A 14,390-nucleotide genomic window follows, 5' to 3' on the forward strand; every position below is an offset into this window, starting at 1 on the left:
CATTCAATAATTCACTGTTGTTCTGGTCACTGTAAGATTTTGTACATACACTTCATTGGATCAAGAAACTTTTCTTCTATTTCTAGTTTGCTAAGAGGTTATTTTTTTTAAATAATAAATGGGTATTTAAGTTTTATCAAATGCTTTTTTGTATATATCTTTACATTTATACATTGTTGTGGTACTTCTGGTTTTATATTCTGCATTATATTGGTTTATTTTCACATGTTAAACTAACCTTGAATTCCTGGAATAAACCTAACTTGTCATAATATATTATCTTTCTATACAATGCTGGATTTGATTTACCAATATTTTGCTTAGGAATTTTATATCTATGTACATGATCAAGATTGGCCTATGATTTTCCATTTAACATTCTTTTCAGTTTTGATATCATATAAAGCCTGTCTCTACAGAGAAACAGAACCAATAGGAGATGGACATATGTGTGTCTATATATATATATATATATATATATATATATATATACACATACATACATGTGGATATATATGGATATAGAGATATATATGTACATATATATCCATCTCCTATTGGTTCTATATATACAGCCTATAGATATATAGATGTATATATATCCATATATGTGTGTGCATATATATCTATATATAGATACATATCTCCTATTGGTTCTATTTCTCTTGATGTCATATTTTCATTAATATTTAGTTCAAAATATTTTCTAATTTTTATGTTGATCTCTTCTTTGACTCATGGACTACTTAGAAATTTATTAACCAATTCCAATATTTAGGGATTTCTCATTATCTTCTTGTTATTTAAGCTTAGTTTCATTGTCACTAGAGAATATACTCTGTATTAATTCAATAATTGACGTTTGTTAAATCTTGCTTTTTGCTCCAGCATATGGTCAGTTTTGGTAAATGTCCCATGTACACTTGAATGAGTAATTTGAAGTTACTTGGGACACTCATTAAACTTTCTGCTTGCTCTGTCATTTACTGAGAGAGGTGTATCGAAATCTCCACCTCAGATAAGCCATGTGAGATGGAAAGTAAGGTCCTGAGCGCTTGATGAACAAGCGAGAGACTGAGAAAAAGAGCTAGTGTCTACTTTTCATTAGAAATGAACAGAAATTTGGGGGAGCTGTGGGAAACGAGAGAAGATGAGAGGGAGATTCCTAAACTTCATGATGTGGAAGAGACAAAAGATTTGTAAAACAAGGGAATATCTAATTCTACTTGAAGAGGTTTTGAGTTTTTATAACTTAAACCCTTTTGTCTTTCCAAATCTTATGCTACCACTAAAACACATGGTGAGAGGAGTTTTGCTTTACTTGGTTTGTTTTGAGGAACTCAAGGAAAGAACAGAGTCCTCCGTTGGCTTGGCACAGTCAGAAGAAGCCCTTGCCTCTGTGTATGTGCCTCCCCAGAACTTTGGGAAATTCTGAGCACCTGCTGAGGGCCAGGGACCGCTAGGTGCATTAAGTGCATCCTCTCCTTGTACTGCAACGTAATCAAAGTGTTAGAAATGCAAGCGCAAGACCATCTATGAACTGAACTATGACAGTAGAAGGAGATGTGTGTGAGGGGTGATCACAAAAATGTCACTTGCCCCTTAACTTCCCACAACTGACAGAAGTTTGGGAGAGGACACTGTCTTCTGGAGGGAGTGATATGAGGGTTCTGTCCATCTTATCCAGAGCTAAAAGGTAAAGTGACCACAGCTGTCATCTGGATTACATGACCTTGCAGTATTGTTGTTAGGAGATAATGTTGGTAAAGCACTTGGCTCAATAGAGAGTCAATAGTCAATAGTTACCATTCAAGATGTCTCTGTATCTTTTTGTTTCCTAAACTTGGTGATGAGGAACCAGAGAAAAGGGTAGTGTCTTTTTCACTTAAGTGATACCTCCTATCACCATCACGTGCCCAGTGCCGTACTATGGATATAATAGATGCTAAGTAAATATGTTTGTTGTTGCCAGGTTCCCAGAGTTCCCTAAATGTGAATAGTTTCAAGGGCTGTGTTAGTTATCTACTGATGCAGAGCAAATTACCCAAATACAGATGGTCCCCGACTTACCATGTCTCCACTTAGGATTTTTTGACTTTACAATGATTCAAAAGCAATATGCATTCAGTAGAAACCACACTTGGAATTTTGGATTTTGATCTTTTCCCAGGCTAGTGATATGCAGTACAAATACTCTCTTGTGATGCTGGGCAGGACAGTAAGCCACAGCTCCCAGTCAACCACATGATCACAGGGTAACCCACACTTACAACCACTCTGTACCCAGGTGACCATTCTGTTTTTCACTTTCAGTACAGTATTCCATAAATTACATGAGATTTTCAGCACTCTTTATAAAATAGGCTTTGTGTTAGATGATTTTGCACAACTGTAGCTAATGTAAGTGTTCTGAGCACCTTTAAGGTAGGCTAGGCTAGGCTAGGCTATGATGTTTGGTAGGTTAGATGTATTAAACGCATTTTCAACTTACAATATTTTCAATTTACATGGGTTTTTCAGGACATAACTCCATCAGAAGTTGAGGAAGATTTGAACACAGATGGCTTAAAACAACAGCTATTATCTGTTAAGGATTTAGGAGCAGCTAAGCCAGGTGGTTGGACTTGGGTCTCTCATGAGTGGCAGTCAAGATGTGAGCTAGGGCTGAAGTACAATCTGAAGCTTGGCTGAGGCTGGAGGTTCCGCATCTAAGGTAGCTCACTCCCGTGGCTGTTGGCAAGAGGCCTCAGTCCCTTCCCACCTTTCCACAGGGCGGCTCATGATGTGGCACCTGGCTTCTCTCAGATCCAAGAGGATGAGACTGAGGCAGAAGAAGCCACAATCTTTTAAAACCCAAGCTTAGAAGTCACATGCCCTCTCTTTCACATTATTCTCTTCATCAAAAGTGAGTCACTAAGTCTAGCCCACACTCAGAAAGAGGCCAGTCAGGCCCCACTTTTTTTTTTTTTTTTTGTGGTACGCGGGCCTCTCACTGTTGTGGCCTCTCCCGTTGCGGAGCACAGGCTCCGGACGCGCAGGCTCAGCGGCCATGGTTCATGGGCCCAGCCACTCTGCGGCATGTGGGATCTTCCCGGACCGGGGCACGAACCCGTGTCCCCTGCATCGGCAGGCGGACTCTCAACCACTGCGCCACCAGGGAAGCCCTGGGCCCCACCTTTTGAAGGAAGTGCCAAATCACTTGTGGACATATTTAAAATCACCACAGTATGACATCGTGTTTTGCAGATGGTGATGTGCTCAACACGTTTTTATTGAATAGATCCCAGGAACCTCCTTAGATTGTGACATAAAACCTTTGGAAATTCTCTTAGAATTTTTATCTCTGCCCCAAGAGATCAAACAACATTCAGGGCCCTTCTAGCTCGAAGATGTAATGTGTGGCCCCCTGAACAACATTCAAGCCACTATTCCTCGCAGAGATAATGCTTTTGGGCTGAATTCTCCCCATCACCTACCTGCTTGGTTCTAGGGAAGAATTCTCTCTGTGGGACCCCTCTGTGTGCAGAGGTATGTTCCCTGACAACTGGTCGCCTGATTGACTGGAGACATCAACAGAGCGTGTCCTGTACAGCCAAGGAGTGATGCAAACCCAGAGAAGAGACACGATGCTTTCATAGCTCAGGGAAGGATGGCAATGGGCGTGCTGCAGCTGCTGAGTCAACAACAGTTATATGTACACATTATTCTTCTAACAATTAGACTTAATCTTGAAACATTTTTTCCCCTGCTTTGTTCCAAGAGGGATGTAAGGCTGCTTGATTTCTGTAAGTGATCCTTCCAGCTTGTCAAAAAATCCATTTCCTATTTTTAAGCATTAAAAAGGTAAGACATGGGCTCCCTGGTGGCGCAGTGGTTGAGAGTCCGCCTGCCGATGCAGGGGTCACGGGTTCGTGCCCCGGTCCGGGAAGATCCCACATGCCGCGGAGCGGCTGGGCCCGTGAGCCATGGTCGCTGAGCCTGCGCTTCCGGAGCCTGCGCGTCCGGAGCCTGTGCTCCGCAATGGGAGAGGCCACAACAGTGAAAGGCCCGCGTACCACAAAAAAAAAAAAAAAAAAAAGGTAAGACATTTTTGTTATTTTCTCTCTCATAGTAAAACTTTCTTAGGTTACCCCACCTTCTATTTTTTATCAAATATTTAAGAAAAACAATTTGGAGAAATGCTTGTATTTAGCAATATATGTTATAAATTGATAGAATTTCCCACTGCATTGTAAAAATACTGTTGCTGCTATTGCAGCTACTGGCTCTGGAGGATTTACCATGCAGTATTTTAAGAACTTTGTGTGTCATTCAAACCTTGAAAAAACTTAGGAGTCAGGCACTACTATTTTTCCCATTTTGCAGATGAGATTTGAAGCTTAGAGAGGTTAAGCAACTTGCTCACAGTTGCGCAGCTGTTCACTGGCAAAAAGTGAAGGTCTGAACTGGGCAGCTTTTCCCCAGAGCCTATGCTCTTCATAGCCACGTTGCAGTTACAAAGGGCAAGATCAAATACAGTGACTGAAGCCAATCAAGACTTGGCTATAGCTCTCCTTACGTTTGCTGCCTACACTTTGATACAGTTTTTTCTTGTAGGGAGAGACAAGAAAGAAAAAGAGAATGGATAAATGTCATTTCCCCCCCAAACAAAATGACATCTGAGAAGTTTCTATAGCTACTAGCTGGTAAAAGGAGTAGAAATGTCAAATAATACTAACAAGGTATATGACATGTTCTGGGTCTGGTTTCAGGCAGACATTTCCTCTCCTTATCCAGTCATGGGAAGAAAAAAGAGCAACTACTCCAAATCACATGTCTTGCTGCAAACAGATTTCTCAGATAACCTCTCTTTAAAACTAAACAACACCCAACATATTTCAGAGGGTAGAGTATCTGTAATGGAAATAAATAATCCACTCTCCGTAGTCTCAATTCTTACTGCACATCAGAATAACCTGAAAAGATTATTTTTTAACCCAAAGCCCATGTATCACCAAGAGGTTCTGATGAATTGGTCTGGGGTGGGACCCAGGCAGAGGGAGTTTTTAAAAGCTCTCCGTGAGAGTCTAAGTGCAGCCAGCACTGAGAATCACAGCAACCCAATGATGCTAACAGGCTTCCTTCCCACTTGTTGGCTCTGTCACTGACCAGCCACGTAACCCTGATGAAGTTATGTTCCTCGGCCTAAGCTTCCTTACCTCTAAAATGGGGATAACAAGAGGACTAATCCAATGTGGATTAATCGAGACAACACATGACACATCTAGAACAGGGTCTAGGACACAAAAACACTTTAATATTAGCTATTATGATGGTGATGGTGCCATTGATCTTTTTTGCCAGAGGTTGGGACTTCAACACGTTTCTCTATCCCAGAAAGCAGGGATCGTAACTTCAACCCAAGTAGGATGTCATAATCTTTACCAGGAGCTCCCTTAACATGAATAAACCTCTAGAACCGAATCTAATTTGTAGCTCATTGTGAGGTAATATTTAGGTCCCTAGAGGGGATGGACAATCTCATAGCTGTAGTTCACAACATAAAGGAACTCACTCACCTGGGATTGAAGTGAATTTTCTCGGGAACTTCCCTGGGGTCTGTGACCACTTTCTGGTTGTCTCTATAATTAATGGGATCATCAGGGATCCTAAATTTGGCCATCTGAATTTCAGAGTCACTCAGCTCAGCATGGGAGATTCTTGCATAACCCAATCTGTGGCAGAAACAAATGGTTTGTAAAGATATTATTATCATACAGAAATCTGATGAGATCTAGTATTATAAATAACACCTTCATTATTAAGCCAATTTCCCATTTCTAACTCTACTCTGTATATCACTAGAATTAACTTGATATATTACTCTAAATATTTATCAAAATATTGCTTTTATGATATAAATGAATAAGGAATATGCACATAGGTTTAATTAACTAAACATACTTGGCAAACGTACTCTACTTTATTACACTAATGAATATTCTGTCTGTACAACTGCCTCTCACACATTTGTTTTGCGTCAATAGCAGGAATACTTCAGAATGACAGGAGCATAGGCCTAAATTCTTTCTTACCTTAAAAAATCCAAATACCTCGTGCACATTTTCATTCACATTGGAACATCTAAAATAAAAGATTTTTAATGCCTGAAAAATTGCACAATTTTCATGTCTGAAAAAATTGTACATCTTGTTTTTGCTTACATCTTTTGGTTCTCCAGGAAATTCAAAGCATTTTGTAGATGTTATCTATCTGGATAGTTATCGAGAAGCTCACATGGAAAAATGGAAGAATCATGAGCAGCCAAGAATTCATTTTATTTTATTTATACTTTGCCTCTTAAAAAATGTCAGCTTCAGTCATTCAATTATTTAAAAAACAAATACATAGCCAGTCCCTATTACATGCAGGCATTGTTCAGGTCCTGGGGATAAACAGTGAACAAAACGAAGGTCTTGCCCTCATAGAGCTTTCATCCTAGTTGGGGAGAACAAATTAAATATGTATATATGTATGGTGACCAGTACCCAAGTACTATGGGGGAACAAGCAGAGTACAGAGGACAGGGCATGCTAGGTGGCAGAGGCTGTTATTTTATAGTGGATGGTCAGAGCATAACTCTCTGACAAAGTGACATTTGAGCAAAAAGTTGAATGAAGTGAGAGAGCAAACCATACAGGTATTGGAGGAAGGGCGTTCTAGGGAACAGGAACAGCAAATGCAAAGGTCCTGGGGTAGAATGCGCTTGGCTTTTCTGAGAACCAACTCCACAATGACTGGAGTGGAGTGCATAGGGGAAACCTGAGTTTGCACGGGGGTGGGGGCAGCAGATGATGCAAAGCCTTCCTGACAGACTTGAGATTTTCTTCTGAGAATGAAATGGTAATCCAAGGAGTTTTGTGCAGAGATGCAGTGGCTACTGTGTAGAGAACAGACTCCAGGGAAAGGGTCAAAGCAGAGAGAACAGTTAGGAGGCCACTGCAACAATTTAGGTAAAAGATGATGGGGGCTTGGGCCGCAGTGGCAGTGGGAGGAACACTTAAAACCTGTAACTCCATACAAAATAGAGACAGAAACCCAGAGCTGGAACCAGCGGAGGCAGCAAATCTGCCCACCACAGCAGGTAAGAGAAGAGCTATGATGGCATCAGATGTGGGTCTGAGTTGTCTGACAGGTTAATGCATTTGTCTAAGCTCAGGTCCCAAATCTGTGCAGTTCCCTGTAATTCTATGTCACTGCCTCTAGTAAATCTAGGTTATTTATTTCCCAAATCTCTAAGATCAAACTTCTAACCCATTTCATAGACACAGCCTTCAAAAAGTCCTTGACGATAAGGAAGCTGACAATCCAATTCTTCCACTAAAACAGGGACTCTCTCTTTGTTGTCCAGTAAATATTTATCAAGTGCCTACTGAGAGCAGGGCATTGAATTAGATGATCAAGGTAAAGTTTATAGAATTGGTTTTGTGGACAGAAACTGAATAACAGTAGTCCTAACTTCATTAATTTTGGTATTTTCAAAATTACCTTCCTGTCTGTTACAGACTAAACATCTGTGTTCCCTCCCCCCAAATTCATATGTTGTAGCCCTAACCCCCCTGCCCCAGTGTAGCCATATTTGGAGACAGAGCCTCTAAGAAAGTAATTAAGTTAAATGAGTTCATAAGGGTGGGTCCCTGATCCAATAGGATTAGTGTCCTTAAAGAAGAGATATCACAGAGCATGCATGCTCTTTCCCTCTGTCTCCAGAACGATGAGAAAATTAGTTTCTGTTGTTAAAGCCACCCAGTCTATGGTATTTTGTTATGGCAGCCTAAGCAGACTATTATACCATCTGTGACAGTCATAGTCACTATATGTATGTGTGTATATATATATATATATATATATATATATATCTCCAAATATTTCTAAATATACACATATATTTGCCATCCCACTCTCCTAAGGAGAGACAAAGAAGGTCTTGGGCCACAAATGTACAAACAGAGCCCAGTGATCAATTATTATGGACACTGGTACTATAAATACCCCTGTCCCTTGGCAACTAACAATTTTTACATCTTGAATATATACCTTTTTCAGTCTATATCATAAACTGTCTTCTAGAAATTCTAATAACCCCATTAAAGCAACCACTTTAATATGAATTTAAATAGAAGCAGTGTTTTCAATCTGAGATATCATATACTTTACAAAACTAGCATGCTCCCTCCCACCTTAATGTTTTGGGAACACCAAAATAATAGTCAAGCTATCTGTCCTGCAGCCATATGGGCATGTGCTGGGTCTTTAGAGTTTCTGAATTATTAGTGTAACCAGAATGAGCTTAGCATCTCAGGGGCCTCCCTGGCCACCTCAGTAAGCATATGAACCAATGAAATTATCAAGGAACCAGTTTACTAAGTAATATCCAAAGTCCTTCATAAGAGTCCACAAGACCTGCTCCCTTCCCTCGCTGCCCATACACTCCCCACTTACCTCCTTTACCTCCATCTCCATATACACACTCCTGCCCCACGAATACCACTTTTCTTCAAAAACATCAGCCCTCCTGCCTTTGGGCTTTTGCACTAGCTGGTCTCTCTACCTGGAAAGGTCTTCTCCCAGACAGCCACATGGGCCACTCCTTCAAATCTTAGCTCTAATGTCAACTTCTCATTAAGACCTACCCAAGCCCCTATTTACAACTGCATCCCATCTCCATATTCTGGATGTTCCTTATCCTGCTCAAGTTTTCCTCACTATAGTTATCACCTCCTAAAATAAGACACAATGGAATTATTGACTCCATCATTCCAATCATTGTCTATCTTCCCTCAGCCAGTTGAGGGATGCTTCTCTGAATGTTCACTGCTATACCCCTGGTGGCTGACATACATTATGCTCCATCAATATTTGTTGAATGGCAAAGGGGGTAAAGAACAGTAGAACCTAATGGTTTGCTTTCACCAGACTGTGACTCATAAGTGAACAAGGCATATCTCCAAAGGGAGAGAAGTTGACCCTGTGATTCTATATCATCTCCAGAAGGCAACCATTTCTTTCATCAATGCAGATCACAGATCTTAGAACAGAAGGTTACCTAAGGGGTGATCAGTTCCACACCAGCTCCCCTCTTCAGGCAGGCAATGCCAAGATGCCTCTGGGTGATAAACTGCTCTGTATGGAGGAGGAAGTAAGGCCCAGAGAGGTCCACCCTAGAAGGCCCCACTGTCCCACAGTTCCCAGCACTGCCCCAAGGAGGGTAGTTAGAGTTCTCAGGTCAAATAGCTCCAAACAGATTCTGTACTAACGGAATTTCAGGATGAGTTTCAGGGATGGTCGCCAGCATATTGCATCCACTAAAGAACCCTGTAAGTGGAGGGGCCTGTGAATCCATCACTGTCAACAAGATCTGTCCCTCCTTACCTCTCTCACATCACCTCCCATCTCACTCTACTCCAGCCGTGCTGGCCTCCTCACTGTTATCAAAATATACCAAGCATGCCCTCCTAAAACTCTTGCACTTCCTCTTCCCTCTGCCTGAATGCTCTTCTCAGGATGTATGCAGGCGGACTCCCCCTCATTCAGGCTGCTGCCTGAACAGCACCCCATCAGAACAGCGACCCTGCCCACCCTCGGTACTCCCCGTCCTTCTTACCTGGCTTTATTCATCCTTCTCATCACATTTATCACCACCTGGCATAGTCTATTCCTTACGTGCTTACTTTCTGTCTCTTTCCACTGGAGTGGAAGCTCCATGAGTCAAGGATTTTATTTTGTTCCTGTTATATCCCCAATGCCTAGAACAATGTCAATCATGTAATAGATATTTAATAAATACTTGCTGAATAAATGATTGATTGATTAGTCCCTTTTTTGATATTAAACTGCTCTTTGCTTTGTTTAAAGCAACACTGCCTTCAAAACAGATTTACACAGTTACGTGTTTGAATTCTGAGATCTTTCAGCTATAGTATTTTTGAATTTTTACATATATATGGATAATATTAATTTTTTGATATGGGATGATATGGGGTGATATTTTTTTAAAATATAATGTACATTGAGAGCTCATCACAATATAGTAGTGGCTCCAAAAAGCCAGTTACCTTACCCAAGATTACATGATTAGAAGCTGGCAAAGCTGGAATTCAAGCCCATGGTCCATGCTGTTTCCACCATGGCATACAGTCAAAAATGGTACCATTCCTGGGCTTCCCTGGTGGCGCAGTGGTTGGGAGTCCACCTGCCGATGCAGGGGACGCGGGCTCGTGCCCCGGTCCGGGAAGATCCCACATGCCGCGGAGCGGCTGGGCCCGTGAGCCATGGCCGCTGAGCCTGCGCGTCCGGAGCCTGTGCTCCGCAACGGGAGAGGCCACAACAGTGAGAGGCCCGCGTACCGCAAAAAAAAAAAAAAAAAAAAATGGTGCCATTGCTAACATGTACTGACAGTTACATAATGATCAGGCTTAATAACTCACACAGTATCTTCTTTGTATAATTAAACTTAATTTACTTAACCGTTTACTCCTTCTTAACTCATTAGGCTATACATTGAAAAAAAAAATGTTAAACTGGGTAACTAGTCAAATCAATGTCTATGAAAAGTAACACAATTAACTAATTGCTTCCAGAAAGTTTTTCCTTCCAGGATAGACCCAAAAGATCACAATAACAGTAGATTAAGAAAAACAACAATCCAAAAGAAAAAGAAAAAGAAAAAAAAACAAAAAACACCTATGCTTACTTGATCAGCCCTCGATACATAATATATTCACACCATCTGTCTTGATCTGTGTTGTCAATATCCTAATAATGAAGAGAGAAGAGAATGTTTAAAGCATTCAAAACGGTGCTGTATTCTGAATTGCCAAGAAAATGCGTGAGCTACAGTAATAAATATGCCTTTCTTTTGTGCATGCTATTTTCTCTGCCTAATTCCTACTGATTTTTTAAGGTCAAAATCATTTATTCATTCTATAGATATTTTTGGAGCACCCACCATATGCCGATCTAGCCCCAGTATGAGATGCTGGGAGTAAAACATGAAGGTGGTCTAGAGAGAGAGTTAGGCAGCAAGCACAACACGGTACTGGCTCCGCACAGTTTTCCAAGTCTCTCATCCCAAGCAGAACTGACTGCATGCTCATCGGTCATCCTGTGTAGTCCTTTATGCGCACCAGCTACACCACTCTGTATAGTTAACTGTTTAGATGTCTCCACTCTCCCCTTCCTGAGCAGAAAGACTCAATCACCTAGGCTCCCCGGTTCCCAGCATGAAGGCTGGCATTTGTCAGGAGCTCAGTCTGTTTGTTAAATTGAGTCACTGGCAACACACGTTTCAGAAGTAATCATGAGTCTATTTGACGTTGAAAGCTTGAGACCAGCGTTACTTTTCAACAGAAAATCAGAACATAAACATTTTTTTCTATAATGTGTTGGCAAAATTCTAAATATGGAGCTTTTATACTAAAGAAATATTCATGTTCTTCTTTTAAAAAATATACCTGACTTTTGACTATGTTGACTAAATTTGACTATTAAAATTTAATTTAAAAAATATTTTTAGGGCTTCCCTGGTGGCGCAGTGGTTGAGAGTCCGCCTGCCGATGCAGGGGACACGGGTTCGTGCCCCGGGAGGATCCCACATGCCGCGGAGCGGCTGGGCCCGTGAGCCATGGCCGCTGAGCCTGCGCGTCCGGAGCCTGTGCTCTGCAACGGGAGAGGCCACAACAGTGAGAGGTCCGTGTACCACAAAAAAAAAAAAGAATCCACTGCAAATCTTTTTTTTTTTTAACATCTTTATTGGAGTAAAATTGCTTTACAATGGTGTGCTATTTTCTGCTTTATAACAAAGTGAATCAGCTGTACATATACATATATCCTCATATCTCCTCCCTCTTGCATCTCCCTCCCACCCTCCCTATCCCACCCCTCCAGGTGGCCACAAAGCACCTAGCTGATCTCCCTGTGCTATGTGGCTGCTTCCCACTAGCTATCTATTTTACATTTGGTAGTATGTATAAGTCCATGCCACTCTCTCACTTCGTCCCAGCTTACCCTTCCCCCTCCCCATGTCCTCAAGTCTATTCTCTACATCTGCGTCTTTATTCCTGTCCTGCCCCTACGTTCTTCAGAACCTTTTTTTTTTTAGATTCCATATATATGTGTTAGCATACGGTATTTGTTTTTCTCTTTCTGACTTACTTCACTCTGTATGACAGACTCTAGGTCCATCCACCTCACTACAAGTAACTCAATTTCCTTTCTTTTTATGGCTGAGTAATATTCCGTTGTATATATGTGCCACATCTTCTTTATCCATTCATCTGTCGATGGACACTCAGGTTGCTTCCATGTCCTGGCTATTGTGAAGAGAGCTGCAATGAACATTGTGGTACATGACTCTTTTTTTTTTTTTTTTTTTTTTGGTACGTGGGTCTCTCACTGTTGTGGCGTCTCCCATTGCGGAGCACAGGCTCTGGACGCGCAGGCTCAGCGGCCATGGCTCACGGGCCCAGCCGCTCCGCGGCATGTGGGATCTTCCTGGACCGGGGCACGAACCCGTGTCCCCTGCATTAGCAGGCGGGCTCTCAACCACTGCGCCACCAGGGAAGCCCACATGACTCTTTTTGAATTATGGTTTTCTCAGGGTATATGCCCAGTAGTGGGATGGCTGGGTTGTATGGTAGTTCTATTTTTAGTTTTTTAAGGAACCTTCATACTGTTCTCCATAGTGGCTGTATCCATTTACATTCCCACCAACGGTGCAAGAGGGTTCCCTTTTCTCCACACTCCCTCCAGCATTTATTGTTTGTAGGTTTTTTGATGATGGCCATTCTGACTGGTGTGAGGTGATATCTCATTGTATTTTTGATTTGCATTTCTCTAATGATTCGTGATGTTGAGCATCTTTTCATGTGTTTGTTGGAGAAATGTCTATTTAGGTCTTCTGCTTATTTTTGGACTGGGCTGTTTTTTTTGATATTGAGCTGCATGAGCTGCTTGTAAATTTTGGAAATTAATCCTTTGTCAGTTGCTTCATTTGCAAATATTTTCTCCCATTCTGAGGGTTGTCTTTTCGCCTTGTTTATGGTTTCCTTTGCTGTGCAAAAGCTTTGAAGTTTCATTAGGTCCCATTTGTTTATTTTTGTTTTAATTTTCATTTCTGTAGGAGGTGGGTCAAAAAGGATCTTGCTGTGATTTATGTCATAGAGTCTACTGCCTATGTTTTCCTCTAAGAGTTTTACAGTGTCTGTCCACTGCCAATCTTGACACAACTTTTGACTGTGACAGTGGAACCCAACAGAGTATTAAATAAAAATCAAATAAAATTCCTCTTACACACACACACATATTCTCTCTCTTATTAGGATACAATCAATTTTTTCTTAAATTTGCCAAATATCATCTTGTATAGTAGTCTCCTATACTTTATAGACCATATACTTATACATTTATCTAATGTGATTTGATACATACAGCCAGACATAAATAATACAAACATGTAGCTACCACTTATTAAGTGCCTCCTACATGCAAGGCTTAGGGCTTTTCAGGCATTACTTTATTTTCATCCTCAGAACAACCCTATGATACAATAGGTATTACTATCCCCTCTTTATAGATGTGGACATTGAGGCCCAGAAAGGTTAAATAACTTGCCTCAAGGTCACAAAGCTGGTAAATGTGGCACCAGGTAGGCTAGTGATAAGAGACTACATGGAGAGACAGGTCCAGCCAACAACCAGCACCGAGGCCCCAGACCAGTGAGTGGGGGACATGTCAGACCTCCCCAGCCACAGCCACCAGCTGACTCCACGAATGAACGCAGGCAAGAACAGAAAACCACTCGGTAGACCCCCACAGTCATGAGGATATTGGACCATTGTTCTTTTTAAGCCACTAAGGTTTGTAGCTTACACAGTGATGCACTAATAAATAACTAATGCAACCCCTCTGATTCCACTCTCCAGATTTTTCTCTTACTCTTCTGACTTCTCCTTAATCTCTCTTCTGAGATAATCTCCCTCCTCTTCCCTCACCCATCACCCCCATGATAGCCACACTAAATGTGACTCTATCAGGAGTTTTTTTTGGTCTTCCTCTTGCAATCTCTAACTCCATAAGCAATATCATCCCCTTCCATGGTTTTAATGATCACCTAGATGGTGGCAACCCCTTAATCTGTATCTCTAGTCCTGACAGCCCTTCTCAGTTCCAGATCCGTATGTCCAGCTGCCTAATGGACAGCTCCACTAGTATCCCACAGATGCCTCAACTCAGCCTAAAGCTGAACTCATCTTCTTTGCAAAACTCTTCTTCCTTATGTATTCTCTATAATAATAAGGGTCACCATCATAAACCCTCTGACCAAAGCCAAAATTAGGAGTCCATCTTGACCC

The 14,390-nt window shown here is 41.4% G+C and overlaps 1 protein-coding gene across 1 annotated transcript in view; it reads right to left on the reverse strand.

Annotated features, from left to right (window-relative positions):
* Window positions 1-14,390, reverse strand: part of CWH43 (cell wall biogenesis 43 C-terminal homolog) — a 73,319-nt gene that overhangs the window by 19,403 nt on the left and 39,526 nt on the right. The window contains 2 exon segments of the mRNA XM_060147282.1: window positions 5,559-5,714; window positions 10,733-10,794. Coding sequence (XP_060003265.1) covers window positions 5,559-5,714; window positions 10,733-10,794 — 218 coding nt within the window.

The sequence above is a fragment of the Lagenorhynchus albirostris genome, chromosome 4 (genome assembly GCF_949774975.1).
Source record: "Lagenorhynchus albirostris chromosome 4, mLagAlb1.1, whole genome shotgun sequence".
In the NCBI taxonomy this organism is placed as follows: domain Eukaryota; kingdom Metazoa; phylum Chordata; class Mammalia; order Artiodactyla; family Delphinidae; genus Lagenorhynchus; species Lagenorhynchus albirostris.